We start from the raw sequence: 21,750 nt of genomic DNA on the forward strand, positions 1-21,750 counted from the left end.
TCTCTGCAATGCATTGCAGGTTTCTCAGAAAGAGCTGGACCTATGCTGAGTGTTCTCTGCAATGCATTGCAGGTTTCTCGGAAAGAGCTGGACCTATGCTGAGTGTTCTCTGCAATGCATTGCAGGTTTCTCAGAAAGAGCTGGACCTATGCTGAGTGTTCTCCGCAATGCTAGCATTATGTTACTTTATGCTCTGGTATACAGAAAGATTGGGCAATGGTTGCTTTTATAATTACAATGAATCTAATGGCACCTCCTGTAATTTATACGTAGGGACACAACTATTTCAAGCAAACGGCAGGTTCAGTGGGGAATTCCAAAAGTTGTCATTTGAGTTGAGGCATTCCACTGTTCATGGTTTGAAGCAGAATCTCTCTCACGCAAGGCTGATTTTTTGACTGTTTTGTCTATGTCTGAATTGTATTAACAGTTTTGGAGCAAAGAGCAACAAAACAACGGAAGCTTAAGTTCACCCCCACAATACAACATGATTTCAATATCATCACTAATGCCTATTTTACAGTCTATCGTGGACTATTGCACCCAGATCTCATCTATTGGAAGCAGGTGTCAATGAGGTTCTCTCTGAGCTCTGTCACATGTGCTGATTCTATCACACATTTCACCATAGTCCACATCACTCAGACCTCTTTACGGATCCACACTCTATCTGATTTTGCACTGATTTCCCTTTTTTGATTATATTTTATTCATGATCCTCAGGCTGCAATTTTCACAATCATTATTCAGGATACAGAACTACTTTCTCTGCTCGCTTGGGTTCCCAATGCTCGCTTTGTCATTATGGATGTGATACTGTTAACTTAGACTTTCAGCAAGTTGCCATCCAAATCATTTTGCACTGGTACAGAAATAACTTGCTTACTAATACGCAGTTTGGGTTTAATCAGGTCAATTTGGTTCCTGGCCTAATCACAGCTTTTGTTCAAACATGGACAATTCAGCAGAATTTGAGGGGAAGTGGGAGTGACTGCCTTTGACTTCAAGGCAGTATTGGCAGAATGTGGCATCAAGGAGTCCTAGCAAAATAGTCAGTGGGAATTGGGGGGAAACTCTCTACTAGTTTGTGTCATTATCTGGCACAGAGGAAGATCATTGTTGATCTCAAAGTCGATTATCTCAGACTCAGGACTTTGCTGCAGGAGCTCCCCAGGGTAATGTCCTTGGTTTAACCATCTACAGCTGCTTCATCATTGACCTTGCCTTCATGATAAGGTCTGAAATTGATATGTTCGATGATGAATGCATCGTGCTCAGCACCATTCATAACTCCCCAGATACTGAAGCAATCCATGCCAATATTCAGCAGGACCAGGGTTATATTTATATTTGGGCTGATAAGTGGCAAGTAATATTTGAATCACACAAACTAGGCAATGTACATCTCCAACAACATAAACTCTAATCATCTCCCTTTGACTTTCAATGGCATTATCATCACTGAATAGCAGGTTACCATTGACCAGAAAGTGAACTGTTCTATTCATACAAATACTGATCAGGTCAGAGGCTGGGAATTCTGTGGTGAGTAACTCATCTCCTGACTCCTGCAAAGCCAGTCTACACTCAACATGGCATTAATCAGGAATGTAATGAAATACTTTCCACTTAACTGAGTGAATATAGTTCCATTAATTCTCAAGAAGCTCCACACTATCTAGGACAATGCAACGTACTTGATCTGCATCCCGTCCAACAACATATGTGTAATCATGCTGTGCGCCATGTACAAGATGCACTGCGGCACCTCAGCAAAGCTCCTTTGCCAGCACCTTCCAAACCACAAACTCTACAACCTGGAAAAACAAGGGCAATAGATACATAGGAACACCACCATCTGGAAGATGCCTTCAAACCACACACCATCCTGACTTAGAAATATATCTCCATTCTTTCACTCTCATGGGAGCGATATTCTGAAACTCCCTTCTGAATAGCACTGTGGATGACTACTAGAATACATGGGCTGCAGCAGTTCAAGAATGCAACTCACCACCTATTTTTGAAGGGCATTTAGAGGCATGAGGAACAAATGATGGTGTTGCCGATGACACTCACATCCTGTGACAGAATGGAAGAAAAATCAACCCATAGACTTGGTCCCTCTGTGATCCAAGGCTTCTTTTAGGCACATTACCAATAGCCACCAATGCTCCCAAGTGCACTAATGGGAATAGCAAATTGCCAGCCACTGACCACTGGCACCTCTCAGGGGATTGGGCAGGCATCAATTCAACTTGATAGTGAGTAGAGTTTCTAGCCTATGGTCCTACATCCTAGGGATCCTAGGCTGGCTATTTAAGTGCATGATATGTTGGGCTTTCCCCTTTGGAGATAATGCAGGTCTCTTACTATCTCTCCCTGTAGCTTGGATTAAATTCTCTCTCGAGTGACTTTTGAGGTTTTGGAAGTTTAGTTTGAATACAATATTTGCATATTCAATTTCAAGATATGCCCTTTGATTTTTGGAATGCTATGGTAATGATGTCAAACCTTTCTTGAAGATTCTCTGTTTTAAAAGGAGTTATGTTGTTATTCAAAATAAGACATGCAATAAAATCCTAAACCTTCTGACATAGGGAAAAAAAACTCAACAGTATAAATAAGAACAGAATTGGTCAGAAATGTGAAGTGGTTAAATTTTAGAGTAACTTTACAAATTATGAAAACTAACGTATTTCTTCTTTAGAGAATAGCATATTGCATCACCCCTGAAAATGAACATTATCTTGTGGAGCAAGGAAAAGTGCAACAGTTTAAGGTAATACAACAATCCTTATGAAATCCATTAAAAATGCTGCATTTTACCACTACCAAAGATAAGTGAACATTATCTGTAATGTTCTAACTGTCATTTGATCACTTCACAGCTCAAGCACTGGCTTGCAATATGAAAACTTTCAGCACAACTACAACACAAGATGAGATGCAATGGAAATCAACTCCTGGTCTAGGAAGCTTTTTCTATTAAAGTTTCAGAAAAGTCAAATCCCATTAAAACTCATGTCCAATGCCATATCTGTCATGCTAAATTGTGGCTGGCTCACCTCCTGAACTTTGGGTATCAGCACAAGAGAATTATTTGTGTAACTCCTTCAAGGAGTTTGACAAATTACAGCTGTCAACATAGCACTAATTAGTTAATCTGGAATATTACCATTTCCTTTCTTAGCACCACAGGCACACATTTAAAAAAAAACATAGATGTTTGAAAGCATCCAGCAATGTTTTCTGACCAATTTCTTGTCAGTCCAAAAATATAAAAGGCAAGCAGTTTGCATGGTATCATTCAAATCCAATATTACAAGCTAACATGCACATCAGCTCCCTCAATTTCATAAACAACAGAAAACCATCCACTTTTTCAATAGAGCTTGCTTTTAACAATAAACGCATCTATGCTTTCTTTGAAGTTATATATTTGTAAAACGCAAGCTTCTCTCAGAATTTTGTCTCTTCATACTTATTTCTACTGATTATTATTGTCTTAAATTTCTGCCAAAGTCTTTTGAACATGTTTATTTTGATTAGATATTTTGGCTGCGATTTCTCTTATCAATAAACAGAGAAGAGAATTCCACTTTTAACGATAAAAATTCCTTTCAGCAAAGTTCAGCTTGACTTGATAACCCATATGTGCTGTGTGCACCACATTTATCCCTCAATTCACCAGTTTAACTGCTGCGTTAAATAATGCACAAGAGGATGTGATTTTGAAATGTGCTCATAAGTGAACTTTGTTGATTAGAAGTTCCACTATCTTGTTTCTAAATATGAAAATCATGTGAATCTATCTATATGATCAGCCTGAAGACTTCCTCTTTACAAATTATGTTTTCCTCCCCTAAATTTAACATGCTATTCAAAACAATACATATGTGTAATAATTGTCATTTATCAACTGAGTTTTTAATGGAATACATAAATTCTGTATTACTAGGTTAGCAATAGCATTAAGTATTTAAATATGATTTTCAAAAGTCATTTAATAAGAAATGAGCTATCCATTTTACCCAAACTTGAAAAAAAGCCCTGTTGTCTATAGGTTCTGTAAATAACCAGTCTATCTACAATTGTTTGTTGAGTAGAATAATGGTAAAATGCTCCCATTCAACACATTAGGCTAAACGTGAAATGAAAGGTGATTAATTTTAAGCTTATCATGGAGTCACTGTAGGTGTTAAGGACATGGAAAATATTAATCAATAATAGAACTTTGAATTGTGCCTAAACAAAGAACAACATAATGAAAACCATTTTTCTACTTGAATTCGATATAAGCAAAATATTTATTGTCTTTAAATGTATTTGCTGTTCAAAAACTTTAAAATAAAGTGGAATATAGATTATGATTTTCCAATTATCACAGCGCTGAGATATTTTTGAAGGCAGTTAGTTAGCAATTGTGCAGTAGTTAGATTAGGAACATTGTTATTACCAAAGGGAGAAGTGACCTCCAGAGGTGTGTAATAACATCTCTAAACAGATAGATTAAGAAATAGCTACAAGTGACTTTCTTGTACATCACACTTATTGTGGCTGTAGGTTTGGTCAGGCAAGGAGCACAGGAGTCTAAAAACACTGGGTCAGATTGCCACTCAAAATAGTGGGAAGAAAACAATCACTGAGTGGGATGTACATAGCACAGTGTTTTTCTGCAAAATAAATCTTCAGCAACTTAATTCTAGTCCTCTGCATATTTCCCATCTGTTTTACATATTGTCTAAAACTGCAGGAATTTGCATGGGTGGGGTCAGTGTTACAGGGTTTCACTTGAAGAGCTGCCTTAACTTTGGCAGAAATCCCTTTTACAGAACATAGCTGGTGTTTCCAACACATTTACAATACAAAACTGGCAAAACTTTGTGTGTTCATTGTTATTCACTGCTCCTAAATCCCCTGGATGGTAGCATTCAAAGTGGTGCATCATCTTTTACATTGTGTGACATTAGAATAATTGCTTTGAATTAAAAGTCAGATTTATCACAGTAAGTTATAAATGACAGAATAATTAGCCAGAACTGGGGTTCACCTGCAGCTCACCTAACTAGTAAAATCTGAGTTAGTGTGACCATGGTTGTTGCCCTGTCCACCCATAGATGACCTGTAATGGCCAAGAACATTTGCTGAGCAGCCGATACTGCACTTTCACTATCACTGACTTATTACTTAAAGTAAATGTGCATTAACTATTCCAAATCTTTAGTTCTTTAGATACTTCTAACAGATATATTGCATTCCATAATTGCATATTGTCTTTTAAACCGTTACAAAAAAAAATTCAGCAAAATGTTTTCCAAAGCTAATTGATGACCAAAAAGCCACATGGATAAATTTACTGAGCTCTTTTATTCCACTGTTTTATGTATATATTTGAGATAATTATTTGATTTATTTAGGTTAGATGACCTTTATCATTAAAATATTAGCATTAAGATTTTTTAAACATCTTGTATATAATTGTTTCTAAATTGTAATCAGCTGTATGAAGTCAGAGGATATTAAAAATATTAGTCAACCTATATAAAAAAATGATAATATTCAAGTAATAGTAATGCTCTTTTCTAAAACAAGTATTGTAATTGTTTCTGTGTTAAATGTTCTCATGTTAAATAATCAGATATTTATCAAAAGTGTGAATAAAATATGTGCTTGTAAAATCTATTTTAATGTACACCTGTTAAATTTGGTTTTTGTGCTTAGTGTAAATACCAGCTGTTTAGAACTGTATTATACAGAATTATAGAATATTATGATATTGTGTACATTCCAAAGTTCTGTTTAAAGTGAGTGCAGACCTCAGATGTAGTAAAATATGCACATTGTAATAATAAAGTATATCTTCTAATACCAATATCAGACTATGTTCTTGACTATGTCATTAACATTAAAAATATGACCAACTGAAGATATTGAAACAAAGGAAGGATTGATTAATTTCTTGACAATACAGCAGATGATTACTCCAAAAGCAGAGTGCACACTTCTTTATTTCCACTACTTGCTGGGCAGTCAAGATTCTATTTCCTTCACTCTTTGTAGGTCACTGAAACACGTCAAAACCGTAGTGTCAATAGTCTAGCTAGACAGTAAAAGGTTTCTAAATCATGTATACAAAATTGTCGTAATCACCTAAGTGAATATGAAGGGAGCTCACAACTGTAGTGCACAAAGCTAAATCACAGTCGTTTGTTATTGAAGTTATTTAAGTTATTGAAGTCTAAGTCATATCAAGTTTTAAACTTGACCTATTTAACTTGCATGATTGACAAATTTAAATCTTAATAATTGAAAATCTACCATATTTGCCAATATTGTTTTCTGCTAAATATTTAGGGCATCTAGCCCAAATGATTTGGTCAATACTGAGTTATTCTTTCCTCAATAAAAGTCACAGCAGATGTCTTGTTGGCAGGTAAATCTGCACCTCCTCTCCTATGTTCTAATCTCACCATGGGGTTGAATAAAATAGTCAAGGCTCACACCTCAATATTCTTTTAACCATTTATTTTACCATTTAATGTACAAATGCCAGTACCCTGCTCGCTTCAATTTCAATCAATATTTACACTTTTCCTTTTTACCGTCCTTAATCTCAAACTGTACTCATCCCCGTGAGCACTTAGGGGTGTGTTGCCAACTTTGAAGCTGATCAATCCTGCCTGTGGTTATGCTTTGCCCCCAAAGATGTGCCTATTGCACAATAATAAAAATAAAACACATTCATCAGAATGGCCAGTGTGACATCTTAAACAATTCCACATTCTGGGATTGGAGGAAAAACAGAATAGTAGCCCATTTCTGATGATTGACCATTCATAAACTGCTTTTGGGGGACAGTCATTTGACTTCTAATGTCACCTCCATAAATCCCTACCCCTTCAGGTCACATACATCCTTGAAGGATTGGTTACAAACTGTTTCTGTTCAAGCTATATGATTCAACTTCTCTTCTACACTCTCCAACTGAAATTGTTGCCCTTGTGCTTTTAAAGCTTTAAGGTGCAATATGTGTCATAAGCAACTGGAGAAGAAGGAGCTGAAGGTCCAGCAAATGCTTCTGGCATAGTTTGTTTGATGGACAATGTTAGGATGGTTGGGTACCTGTGCTGGGACAGGGGAGTCCCAGCAGGTGCTGGATGCAGCCTGGCCGACACTGTCATGATGGTAACTAATCCTTCAGGCTGATTGGACACACTGTTCACCAACTTGGACCATGCTGGTCCATTCAATGCATTTGCTTGACACCAGCCAAAGAACAATTGTTCAGCTACAAGAGGAATCCAGTAGAAAAGGGCTAAGCACCAAATGTGCAAAGATGTTATTGCAACATGCCTGGAAATAGTTTGGAGTGCTTTTGGAAGTTTTGTAGAGGGTTGTTGGATTTTCACAGGAAATGCAGACGATTTGGTGATCAATCCACACAAAACAAGTATAGGGGCTGCAGCTGTGGTGCATTAGAGAGAGGCTCATTCAATCTCCTTGGCAGTGACAGGAGATTGTGCAGTTGGACCTGCATCTCAGTGCATCTGCATACAAGTACGCCTGTAAGCCACACCATGAAATCCTTCATCTGAGTCCTATAATAACTGAACTGATCTACAATCTCCCTCACAGTGAGCTGGCACGGGAAAGTTCCTTAAACCCTGACCTTGCTGCAGTTTACAAATATCTGTTTCACCATGCGCAGATCTAATTCTGTACTAAATTCCAAATCATGTGCAATGCCAGTGTCTAAGCTAATGACTGCGAGTGTCAGATTAAGTAACCAGGTTGTTTCAACAGCTCTGTGCTATTGCTCTCTTTATGCCTCTTAGGGCTACAGTGACTGGGTAGGTCACATGTTGAGGATAGCTCAAAGCCGGAAACCAGAAGGTGAATGCTTGGGTTGAAGACTGAGGTGACAGAACTGGCTATGAGAGACCCAGGGCCACATCACTTGTATTTGAGTCACCATCCAGACAAAGGATGTGGGTGAATGCAGAACAGAGGAGCATAAGATGGTAGTAACATATGGTCATCTTTCATGTCATCAGTGAAGTTAGATGCTGTGAACTCTGTTAGAGCTGGACCCATGATCCCGGGAAACAATCTCTCCTGGAGCACACAGGAAAGCCAGGCATTCTCATCGCCTTCAGGCTCAGCTGTTCGGAGGGGGTGGTGCAGGTTGAGTGATGGAGTCTCTTCATGAGGGGGTGAGATGGATGGTGAGCAATGGAGGATTCATGGATTATCCTCCCTGGGTACCTGTAGATTCCTCTGAGAAGGACTTACATGGATCTGTAGCCCCCATTCCTCTACCCACCTTCAACCCTAAGCCATCCATGAACCTGAGATCCCTGCCTGTGCCCTAGTGCTCCAATCACCTTGGTTAGAATTTCAGCAGGCAGCTGTAGCAGAAGTCTTCTCTGGTTTAGTGCAGCTTCTGTTGAGAGAACCATACTGTCTTTCAGAGGAGTAAGCTATCTGCATGAAACATTACCTGTGAACATTGCTTTGCTCCTTGCTGAACACTCTGACAGCCATTGGCACTATCTCCCCTCAAACCAATGATTCTATTGCGTAATTGAAGAGGCAGCATGGAATTTGTCTGCTGTCTACCTTTACTGTAATAAGCATGACAAAGTCCCAAAATAACTGTGCAGATTCATTTCAATCTTTGAACAAAGGATGAAAACTGTTTAAAATAAATGTTTTGCATCCTGCAATTCTCAACAGCAGTATCATTTTTCATTCTGTCCAGCTGTGACATTGCTCCTACCACAATGTACCAACAATTTCATTGTCACTTTGTATTTCTGTCCTTAACATTATCTCATGTTTAAACTGTAGCGTCTCAAGCATTTTATATACCACGGGATTGATGTCTTAAAGAAAATCTTACAATAGAAAGGATGGAACCTGTGAAATGTGGGCAATGGAGATTTCTGAGGCAGAATGAGGCAACTAGTGTGGTAAGGCTCACCAGACATTGGGAGCAAATGGTTCCATCTTTTATGCCTCCCATTGTGAGATTCTTGCTAGGCAGCAGTGAGATGCCATTGATGGTGATTAATGCTTGTTAAATGCCTTGTTAAGAGCCAAACTCTCATTATTATTACTCAACCTCCCATCTTACTAAACTAATTAGACACGCTAGATGTCAGAAAATTCAACAAGGAAACCAGACTGGGTACCTGGTGGATTCAGCTTGCTGGTTGCACCATATGACCTCAGTACATGACCATTGCCATCCAACATGTGTCAGTCTCATGGAACCTTCATGGTACCTCTTCAATAAACATAGATTCAATGTTGCACTTTGGGCACTGGCAGCTATCATTGTAATGTTGCATCAAGGATACTATGCACTCTCTCTCACACACACACACACACACACACACACACAAAACGCTTAGGGACTGGACCAGGCTGCATGTACAGACTCTTTGCTTATTATCTTAGCACTGAGTCACTCTGAGTCTACTGGGATTCTATCCCTGCTTTGCCTTTTTGTGCTTTACCCGCTCAGCCAGAGATACCAGATTCATATTACCATTGTTTTGCTGTGCCGTTTGGTTCAGACACAAAGCCAGGTAACTTGTCATTGTTGCCAATAGTTCTGAGTCAAGGCAATGGAGATAGCCTTTGCTCAAGGGACCCCAATGATAATAAGCCAAGTTAGTCTCCGATACCAGTCCAGGCCCTGCTCAAGACAGTCAGAGTCAGCATCCTCTCCTCATAAGGGTCAAAGAGCCTCATGGTCCTCAACTAGAATTCATGTCACTCAAACAGAATCCACAGACCACTTTGTGAGCAGATGCGGAGGACAGGCTCATTCAGATAGGAAGCTAGCAAACAAAACTGTTGCGTTGATGATTGTATCCACCTACACGGAAGTTTTTCAGAAAGATTTGTTGGAAAAGTAGAAGACTTATAGTGTCAAAGAGCTATTGAAGGATGGATATCAGTATAAAGGTTAAAGCAGCTTACAGGTCTTGAGTACAAATATGATGGTTGACACAAACCCAAAAACCCCCAAACACATCAAGACATATGGAATATGTGGTCTTCTGAATACACCAATGAAATGCCCAGTTTGCAATCAGGTTAACAAGGTATGTGGCAGAAAAGGACATTAGCAGAGGAAGTGCATTAGAGTAAAGCCTGATACAGCTACAAAGAACTACACACCATTCCAAACAGACCACTTATAAGGAATACATTTAAGTTACAATAGTGACTACAATGGTATCCATCAGTGACATTTACACAAAGTGATTGAGAAATCAGAATCTGGCAATGTGCACAGTGAAACAATGAGTGATACAAATATGTTTCACACTGTCAATCTCATTGAAAATATCAAATAAGATCACACAATCCAAATTTTTTTTTAAATTCAAATTACCTGTCCTCAGAAAACAGGAAAAAATTCATTATTGGCTAATTGACATGGGGTGAGTGCCACTACGTTACCTTTGCCATGACTGTGAACTTGTAAAAATCCATGAAATGATTCAAATGTTACAATGCAACAGAAACTGCAGCTGACTATTCAAGAAGCACTTGCAGAACCTAATACATGAACATACAAATATATGAATCAGAATCAAGAGTAGGCCATTCAGCCCGAAGTATGTTTCAATATTCATTAAGATCATGGATAATCTCAAATCCACATTCCTGCCTACCCTGATAACTTCTTGATAAGCAAGTGGCTGAAAGGCATTTGCCTCTGTCTTCATAATATTCAAGGACTCTGCTTCCACCACCTTTTCGGGAAGAGTGTTTCTAAGTCTAAAGAACCACTCAGGGAAAAAAAAATACCTAATTTCTGATTCAAGTGTGTAATACCTGATTTTAAAACAGTGAACCCTAGTTCGAGATTCTCGCATAAAAGGAAATATCCTCCCCATACCTCCCGTCACAAGACTCTTCAGGATTTTTATATATTTCAATCAAGTAACTTCTTATTCTTCTAAAGCCTGTCCAATCTTTCCTCATAAGACAATCTATCCATTACAGATATTAGCCTGATAAAGCTTCTCGAGCTGCCGTCATTCATCCCTAAATATGGTGTCCAATATTGTACACAGTATTCCAGATGTGATCTCACCAATGCCCTGCATAGTTGAAGAATAATCTCCCGACATTTGTATTCAATCCCCTTCATAATAAATGATAACATTCTGTTACTTTAGCTTACCTAAGTACTTGCTGTACTTGCAAACTAACCATTTGTGATTCATCCGCAAGGACGCTCAGATCCATCTGCATGTCAGAACTCTAAAATCTCTCAGCATCTAGATAATATGCTTTTTTACTCTTCATGACAAAATTAATAATTTCACATTTTCCCACGTTATATTCTATTTGCAACATCACTGCCCACTAACTGATCCTGTCAATGTCTTTACATAACATGCTTGTGTCATCCTCACAACTTACTTTCCAATTTATCCTTGTGCCGTCAGCAAATTGGCAACCATGCTTTCTGTCTCTTGGTACAAGTCGTTAATATAAATTCTAAACATTTGTGTTCCCAGCACCTATCCTTATGGCATTCTATGTATTACATCTTGCCAACCTGAAAAGGACCAATTCACACCTACTCCCTGCTTCCTGTTAGCCAGCCAATCTTTATTCATGACAATATGTTAGACCAACCCATTAGGTTTATTCTCCACAATAACCTTTGATGGGATACCTTATCAAATTTCTCCTGGAAATCTAAGTACAGTACATGAATGGTTCCCTTTTATCCACAGCACGTTACCTCCTTAAATAATGTCAATAGATTGATTAAACATAATTCCCTTTTCCCAAAGTCATATTAACTTTGCTTAATTACCTTGAATTTATCCAAGAGCCTTGATATAACTTTTTTTTTAAAATAATAGCTTAATAGACAAGGGAGAACCAGTGAATGTGGTATAATTCGAATTTCAGAAAGCTTTTGATAAAGCCCCTCATAAGAGATTAGTGGACAAAATTAAACGGGATTTTGTGTAATATATTAGGCTGGATAGAGAATTGGTTGACAGATAGTAAACAGAAAGTGGGAATAAATGGATACTTTTTCCCAAGTATCAGGCAGTGACTATTGGGGTAGTGCAAGGATTATCGCTTGAGCCTCAGCTATTCATTATATATATATATAAATGACTTAGGTGAGGGAACAAAATGCAACATTTCCAAGCTTTCTGATGATACAAAACTGGGTGATATTGTGAGTTATGAGGGGAATGTAAGGAGACTTTGAGGTGATTTAGAGATATTGAGTGAGCAAACAAACAGTGTGGCTAAATGTAAAGTTTCACACTTTAGGATAGAAGAACAGAAAGGCAGAGTATTACTGAAATGTCAATACATGGGAAATATGGATATACAAAGGAATCAAGGTTTCCTTGTATACCAGTCAGTGAAAGTAGACAGAGATAACAAAGAGTAGAGCTGGATGAACACAGCAGGCTAAGCAGCATTAGAGGAGCAGGAAGGCTGACGTTTCGGGCCTAGACCCTTCTTCAGCCTTCCTGCTCCTCTGATGCTGCTTGGCCTGCTGTGTTCATCCAGCTGTACTCCTTGTTATCTCAGATTCTCCAGCATCTGCAGTTCCTGCTATCAGAGAAAGTAGATAGGCAGGTGCAGCAAGCAATTAGGAAGACAATGGTATGCTAGGTACATTGCAAGAGGATTTGAGTTCAGAAATAGGGGTATTACTACAGTTATACATAGCCTTGGTGAGACCACATCTTGAGTACTGCGTGCATATAACTGCCACAGACAGTGCAGCAGAGATTAAATAGGCTGGTGCTGGGTTTGGCAGAACTGTCCAATGAAGAATGATTATTTTGACGAGGTTTGTAATCATTGGTGTTTAGGAGATATGAGGAGGATCTGTTTGTATAAAAGTCTAACAGGCCTGGACAGACTAGATGCAGGCAGGATGTTTCCCTGGTTGGGGAGTTTATTCATCTCTATTTGTGCTCTCACGTCATTTGTTTTGTTTCAAATGCTACATGAGATCAGATATAGATCCTTTAGTTTTACACTTTTACTGTCTTTGTAAATCTTCGTCTTATCTTTAGGTTGACTCTTAACTTCTTACTCTCAATCCCTCCATGTCACGGTTTATCATTTCTCGTATGAATACTATTTACTTTGGACTTGAGTCTACTCTTTGATTTATCATTAATTCTGACCTCTTGCTCCCATTATTCAGTTTAAAATCCTCTCGATGTCATATGCAGTTGGCAAGCACACTGTCTTGAGCATTGTTCACATGGAATCCATCCCAGCTGTACAGATGCCACTTTCCCCTGGATTGGTGATATTGTCCCATGGACCCCAAGGTTCTGCTTCTTAATTTGGCACCTATCTCCTCATACTGACTGTGCAAAACCTCTTTCTTTATCGTGTCTATGTCATTGGTACCTACATGGATCATGATGAGTGGATATTCCCTGTTCCAATGTAAGGTCTTCACCAACCCTGAGCAGATGTCCCAGACCATTGCACTGATATGGGCACACCCTTTGCTGTAAAGAACAGTGTCAATCCCCTTCACTAGACAGTTCTAGCCTACCATTACCTTCCTTCTCACTAAGTCCTCTAACTGCCATGGTCAGTTAGTCCCCCACCTCCTCCCACCATTCTCATACAGACAAGCTGAAAGTACCTCGAACCTGTTGGAAAGTTATGAAGGCTGAGGCTCATGTGCTGTTCTCCCCTGCATCCCTGTGCCTACCACATTGCAGTCACACTCTCATAGCCCTAAACACTGACCAAACCAGATGATCCAGCCCTGGGAGTTATGACTGCCCCCGGTACAAAGAATTCAGGTAATCTCCCCCCTCTCCCTACAGTGTTTGCAGTTCAGTTTCCAGTTCAAAGTCTGAGCCAAAGGCGTTTGAACTTCCAACACTTGCCAGAGACTATGTTTTTTTTCCCTCAATCAAACTGGTATCCAGGAACTCCTACATGCTGCATTTGTGATACATCATCTGTCCTGTTTTCTTAATGTGCTCTAAAGAACTACTAAATTATTGGATTCAATTTTATATTTAGTTACAAACACAGAGAACACTAGAGAAAATTCAACAGATCTGGTAGCAACTGAAAGAACTGCAGATGTTACAAATCAGAACTGAGGAAGAGTCACTGGACCGGAAACATTAACTCTGATTTCTTTTCACAGATCTGGTAGCACCTGTAAAGGGACAGAGTTAACATTTTGAGTCCAATATGACTTCTTCATAACTGAAAGGTGTTGTGAAATGTTTTTACTTTCTTTTGGCAGAAATAGAGGAAGAGCAAGAGGACAGATGGTGTAGAGGTCCTGTGCAAAAGATAAAGGGATTGTTAATGGTGGAGGAAGAGAAAAAGTGCTGTAAAATAAGTGTAAATTGTGGTGAGAATAAGTCCTCTCTACTAAGGGCTGAGTAAATAAGACAAAAACGAAACAATGCTATGGGTAGGATGGAGCAGGGGAATGGAGAATGCAAGGAAAATGGAGAACAGACATCAGGCAGTCATTTTCTGAAATTGTAGAATTCAATATTGAGACCTCGAAGCTGTAAAGTGCCTAAGTGGAAAATGAGGTGGTGTTCCTTGCATTGTGCTTTATTGGAACATTGCAGCATCTTCAGGGCAGAAATGTTAGCCTGAGAGCAAGGAGGTTTATCGAAATGGCAAGGAGCTGGGAAGTCGAGTCATTTTTACAGACAGAGCCGAGGTGTTCCACAAAGCAGCTCCCAGTCTGTGTTCGGTCTTGCCGGTGTAAAGGAGACTGCATTGTGAACAGCAAATACATTTGACTAGATTGAGAGAAGTACAAGTGAACTGGTGCTTCACCTGGAAGGTGTTCTTGGTCTTTGGACAGTGAGAGGGAGGAAGTGAATGGGCATGTGTTACACTTTCAACAATCGCATGGTAAGGAGTGCAAAGAGTGATGGAGGAGTGCACAAGGGCGTCACAGAGGGAACAGTCTCTGCAGAATGCTGACAGTGAAAGGGAGGGGAAGATGTGTTTGGTGGTGGCATCTAGCTGGAGGTGCAGAAATGGTGGAGGATGATCCTTCGAATGTGGAGACTCGTGGTGTGGAAATTAAGGACAAAGGGAACTATATCATTATTCTGGGAAGGGACAAGGACAGAAGAGGTGAGATGGGTCAGACATAGGTGAGGACCTTGTCAATTTCAACGGGGCTCCTCAATTGAGGGAAAAGGAGGTCATGTTGCAGGCAGCCCAGTGAAGGTGGCATCATTAGAACAGATGTGATAGAATAAATTAATTGATTTCAACTGCCCACTTGTCCAATGGACGGGTAAAGTCAAAATTACCCATTTGTCTGACCAATGCCATTTCAGTTGTGGCTGTTATTTCAATTTTATGTATGGATTTAAGGACTCTTTAAAACTCTGTATTAACCCTTAGATAGTCGAATTCAATGAAAACTTACAATCATAGAATGCCGAGTGTGGGAGCAGGCCATTCAGCCCATCGAGTCCACACCATCCCTCCGAAGACCATCTCACCCAGACCCACACCCCACCCTAGACACTAGGGACAATTTAGCATGGCCAATCCACCTAACCTGCACATCTTTGGACTGTGGGAAGAAACCGGAGCACCTGGAGGAAACCCACGCAGGCACGGGGAGTTTGTGCAAACTCCACATAGACAGTCGCCTGAGGCTGGAATTGAACCTGGGTCCCTAGTACTGTAAGGCAGCAGTGCAAACCACTGACCCACCGTGCCTAACAATTAGTTCTGAACTAGTTAGGTTTTGCTGAATTCTTCTCAGCTGACCACAGTGAGATGCTGTGCTTGGAATGCACCGCCCGAAAGTATGGTGAAAGACGTTTCAATAATGGCATTCATAAAGGAAACTGAATAAATACTTGAAAGGAAAAGAAAATGACAGTGTTATAATTTAGAAGGAAAGTAACATTTATTGAATAACTTTACCACAGATCAAACAAAAGCTTGATGGGCTGAATGGGTTCATTTGTGCAGTATCATTCTCCGATTTTGAGGTAGATGTATATAAATGGTATTGGACTTCTCTCCCTGCTGACAAGCTGGAAGTTAAATGATTTAACAAGTGACAGTCAACTCCATTGTACTTGTAATATGCAAAGCCTGCTGATAAGCTTTAATTTCATGCGATAAATGTTAACAATTCAACAAAATGCAAATATTCATTTACTGTCTGAAAACATTTCATTCTCAAAAAAAGGAGTCAGTCACATTTTTTTTAACATTTAATTTATAAACCATGCCCATATAAACCAATTTCCTACCCTAAACAAAAATGCCAGAATTTTAAAATTAGAGCAAGATCATTCGGAAGTGAAAAGAAAATTTCAATTACAAGGATAATGAAAGTTAAGAAAATTCTGTCCCCCTTCCACACTTAAATGCTCTTGACCCTGATTCAAATGAAATTTTAAGAGTGAGATTGAAAGATTTATGTTGTATAGAGATATCAAAGGCTATGAAGTAAAGACAGGTAAATAGATTTAAGCTGTAAATCAGTGGTGATCTAATAGAATGGCAGGATTGTTTCAGGTCTGAATGGCCTATTCTTGTTTCTAAGTTTGTATATTTCCATAAGTATTTTCATCATAATTCATTAATATGTCAATGTGCCTACTGCCTCATTTATACAAAGCTATTGCATTCAGCAATGTTTCCTGGAGAAGGCTACAATGGGTCCAGACATCTAGTTGTAGTTAAAAAAGAAAACTGTCCTGTGATTAATGAATAGGAAATTTCCAATGAGCTGTAACATGTATGTTCCTTACTTGCTATGAAGCCACCTATTATCCTGCTGGTTGAAATATAATGTAGCTTTGTGCCTCAGTTGGGAGTCCTGCAAATGAAATTTAAGGTTTGTCATTCAGAGCATTTGTGATTAATAGACAAGTTCAGTATTTCTGCTTTGGCAATATTAACTTTGGAAAACTTAAATGGAAAGCAATTAATCAGACTTAACGTCTAGAAGACTAAGTTACTGATGTTGTTAACAGTTTTCTCTCCTCATTTACTGTCTCTGTCATCTTTAAACCTGTTGTCACTGGTCTTCTCAAATAAACATTGACCATACCATCTTTAAAAACTTATCGTCCTATCTCCAACTTCCCTTTCCACTTCAAATCCTACAAAGTTCCTAAGTCTGTGCCCATTTTTCCCAGAACTCCATGTTTCAATCCCCCCAAATAGATTTCTGCTTCTATCACAAATGACAACCAAAATAATTGTGACAATGGTAAACCATCCCTCCACATCCTTCTCAACTTGTTTGCAGTCATTGACAAAATTGACCACATCATCCTCCTCCAACGCTCCTGTACGGTTGTCCAGCTGGCTGGGATTGAACTTGCCTGCTTTCATTCTTACCTCTCAGATTGTCGGCAGAATATCATTTCTTCCTTAGCTTCCACACTGTTACCTATGGTGACCCCAACCATTTATCCTTGGTCTGCACTTAATTCTCATCCACGTAAAGTCCTTTAGTGATATCATCTGAAGGCGTGCATTAATCTTCACATATATGCTGAAGAAATCCAGCTCCACCTTACCACCGCATCTCTTGATTTTCTGCTGTTACTAAATTATTGGAACGTTTGTCCAATGTCCAGGACAGAATTTCCTTCTATTAAGGATTCGGAAGATCGAAGCCATTATCTTTAGTCCCCACTCCGAGCTCCATTCCCTTGCTACACTTACACACCTACAATTTCTCCCACTCACTTACCCATTCACTCACACACTCATTCACCAACACAGTGTGAAGCTTTCAAACCTACAAACACTACAAGAATACTAATGTCGTAAATAAAAAGGGTGTGTTTGTCTCCCCCAACTTAAAATCCCATGCCATAAGGAAGGGCTTTGACTGAATTTAATTGAAACACTATGCATTCCTGAAGAAGTCAGGATTGAAAGACCTAGTCAAAAGTACAGAGCTGCATTGGGCATAATAAAGCAGGAACAGAAGATGAGGACCAATGTAAGGTAATCAAGTGCAACTTCATAACATTGTCTGCTTCCCACAGTTGAGTGTCTGCTTTAACATTCATCAACAGTCACCCATGACCCTCTGTATATTTTCCCTGTGTTAAACGATTTTACTGGATTAAATTCCAATCTATTTCATGAAAGTGGATACATTTACAGGATAATATCATGAACTCATCCTGACTCTGTAATAGTTGTTTGTTTATGAGCAAACTAAATGGAAATAACACGCAAGGGACAAATAACATAGTTTAAACTTTCAGTGTTGGCTACAATAGCAAACAGAATTTTGGGACCAAAAAAAATGTTTTCATTCATTATCCAGCTTTTGAGCCAACTGCAACTTACAATAGTTCACTTTGAAGAAATTTGTTTAACCTCTTTGTATAATATACTATCATTTTGAATGTAGTGCTCCCAAAGAGCGTGCTGGTTCGCCAGTACTATCATGCCTCCAGGCCACTTTCCCAGAGCTGCAATTAGGCCAGGGGTTGGAGCAGGGCTATCCACATGCAACCAGAGTGTGGTTAATATAATTCATTGAAAGGTCGATTGAGGATGCTAACAGGAATTTTCCTGCTAGACTCAAGGTCCCTGCAGGCAGCAAGGCAGCTCAACTGCTTGAGTTGACAGCAGCATGCCCAGTGTGAAAAGGAATTCCTCCCGAAAAACTTGAAGACCATTGGACTGCTCTATAACGGGCTTTCCCTACCACCCCATTCCCTTCCTCCCAAAGTGGTGGCCTGTATTGTAAAGCCTGTTTCTTTTAACTTCAAAAATGGTGCAGTTATACAAAACCCTAGTTAGAGCCCACTTAGAATACTGTGAACAGCACCACACCTTAGGAAGGATGTCTTCAGCCTGGAAGGAGTTCAATGCAGGTTTTAAAGGATAATACCTGGACTTCAGGGTTTAAGTTATGAGGACAGATTTGACAAATTAGTCTTTATTCACTAGAGTTTAGAAAGTTAAGGAATGATCTATTCAAGGACTTCAGGATATTAACAGGGAAAGGCAGGGTGGATAAACTATTTCCACTGTTTGAAGATTCTCGAACCATGGGGGCATAGTCTACAAATTAGGGTCAGGCCATTCAGGAAAGATGTTAGAAAACACTTTTACATGTAAAGAGTACTGGAGGTTTGGAACGGTCTTCTTCAAAAGGCAGTCAATGCATGGATAGACAACTAGCTGACTGGCAGAGGGCAGAGGGTAGGGATAATGGGGTCTTTTCCAGAGTGGCAGCTGGTAACTGGTGGATTTCTGCAGGGGATAGAGTTGGGCCCACAACTATTCATGTTAAACATGAATGATCTGGGTAAAGGAACTGAGGGCATGGTTGCTAAGTTTTCATATGACACAAAGATAAGTAGAGGGTCTGGTGGTGGTGAAGAAGCAGGGAGGCTGCAGAAAGGTTTGGATAGGCCAGGAGAGTGGGTAAAGAAATGGCAGATGGAATACAAATGTGTTAACATGTGAGATCGTGCACTTTGATGGGAAGAATAGGCCATAGACTATTTTCTAATTGGGAAAATGCTTCAGCAATTTGAAGCACTAAGGGACTTGGGAATCCTGCTTCAGGTCTCTCTTCAGGTTGGCAGGTAGGAAGGCAAATACAATGTTAGTGTTCCTAATTTTGCTCCTATATCTTATAGTCTTATGGATGCTAATTCCATCATTAAATATAAATCTGAGGTAGACATTTTTTTTAAAGCAAGGGTATCGAAGGATAGGGGACCAAGGCAGGCATATGGAAGTAGTTATTAAATGATGCAGCAGGCTCAGGGGGCTGAATTTCCTACTCCTGTTCCTAGGTTTGAGACAGCATGCCTCCATAGTGGGGCTGTCTCGTTGTCTCTCTGTCTCTCCTACACACACACCTGTTGTGGCATTCTACTGTTACTTCCAAACTAGCAGTTATCCTTTTGGTGCCTCAGCTTTATGAGTGTGTCTACTGAGCTTAATTGGATGGCAAGCCCAACCTCTGACCATAAATTGGCCAAATGTGAGAAAATCATTGATCGTCTGTTGCTCACATTGTGTTGGCTTCTGACCTCAATTTGAGCTTGATGGCAGGGTTCAGGAGTCCATACAGAGCAAACTGCCTGTTGTGTCAGACTTGACACTTCTGCATGTAGTTTAATCTGAATGACAATATACAAAATATTTAAGTTTTAGTGATCACAACATTTTGTAACAATGATAGAAGTGTATATAGAGAGATTTGAATTGAATTGTGAACAGCTGCAGACAGGATGCTGGGTATGAAATAGAACCAACTTCCCTGTAATAGTCATTATGGCTGAAAAATCTGCGTAGATTTGCTCATGACACATGAATATTAGGGTGAGCTACTAGGCGACTAATGGACAACAAGGAAGTTTACCCCATTATCAGAGAGCAAAAGAGCAAACACAGAGTACCAATTCTTTGGCTTTGGAGTCAGCTTATTCTATATTCAGTGATCCAGGTTGACCTATGAGGTTAGGTCTGTGTGTGGGTCAAACCTGATTCTCCTTCAGCAAAACCCCTATAAGGAAATGCCAAATGCTACATAATATATTGGGAAATGAACAAGGAAAAAATAATACCTTGTCGGCATTTGAATGAAGCAATTTTCATTTTGGTTCGCAATGTTTGTGCTGAGCCCCAGATTGCTGAGCATCAGCTGTGGGTGTGCACAACGTTCATTTTCCCATCTCAATACATAACACATTAGTTCAGTCTCATGACCTCTGTCTGAAACTTTGTTTGCTGTAGAGGGTGGTTCTGTAGCCTCTAAATGAAAGGACAATTTGTAATGTTGAATTACCACCCAGCAGTCTTCCACTTAACATTCTCCTCCATTGGAGAAAGACTTGAGATTACTAACTAATACAAATCATTTCCCATTTTATACATCGTCCTACAGTGAGGTAACACTGTGAGGGTCTATATCAAGGAATATTTTTCATTGCAAGATTAATTTAAATTCCATATTAAAATCTGTTCAATTACACTGGAAAATGAAAGAATTTAACACTTGTAATGCATATAAATTTGAGCAGAAACTTGAACTATAAAATCAATTCTGAAAACTAGCACAATTCCTGATTGAGCCCAAAGCTAAAACTCACCCCACATCTATTACAATCTGTCTTAAAGCTCTTCCTGGATGAATGTGAATAGCACAGAAAATGTGATAGTTCCTGGTTGACATTTTCCTCTGCCACAAATTGATGCTGTTTCTCCTTTAGCTGTTAATGCCAATGTTTCTTTATAGGAAAATGGTGCACAAAGGGACAGTAAATTATAATTGTTTTGGCTATGTTAATCTAGGTGAAATACAAAATATCGCCAAACAGTAAACACAGCAGGATTATTACTTTTGCATCTGACAGTTTACTCCATCAAGATCCTGACAAGGAAGGGGCTCATTTTATCTTTATTTCTAGTTCATTGTCCATAAATTGCGTGAGATGTAGTCATTGGATGCATTGATGGCCTAAGTACCATCTATTTGATCTTCCTGGTCCCTGAAGTAATAGGAGGTACAAAACGATATTATCAATGGATTATGGACAATATCATTTATGATTCTGTACTTATGGTTATGGATCAACTTCATGTTAATAGAGAGGAAACTCTTTTTGGTTTGTGTGACTTTATTGTATGGATTGTGCAATTTAGATATTAATATTTGGGAAAAAAGTGTCATTCATGCCACTAACTATTTTTAATAGG

At 39.2% G+C, this 21,750-nt stretch overlaps 1 protein-coding gene across 3 annotated transcripts in view; it reads left to right on the forward strand.

Annotated features, from left to right (window-relative positions):
• The window catches only part of slc6a2 (solute carrier family 6 member 2), a 167,448-nt gene extending 161,581 nt beyond the window's left edge, over positions 1-5,867 (forward strand). For all 3 annotated transcript variants that reach the window (XM_048605752.1, XM_048605753.1, XM_048605754.1), the window contains exons 13-14: positions 2,711-2,782; positions 2,892-5,867. In XM_048605752.1, coding sequence (XP_048461709.1) covers positions 2,711-2,782; positions 2,892-2,915 — 96 coding nt within the window. In that variant the 3' untranslated portion in view covers positions 2,916-5,867. The remainder of the gene's footprint in view (positions 1-2,710; positions 2,783-2,891) is intronic.
• The last annotated feature ends 15,883 nt before the right edge of the window (positions 5,868-21,750 follow it).

This window comes from Rhincodon typus, chromosome 15 (genome assembly GCF_021869965.1).
Source record: "Rhincodon typus isolate 14 chromosome 15, sRhiTyp1.1, whole genome shotgun sequence".
NCBI classification, from domain to species: Eukaryota; Metazoa; Chordata; class Chondrichthyes; order Orectolobiformes; family Rhincodontidae; genus Rhincodon; species Rhincodon typus.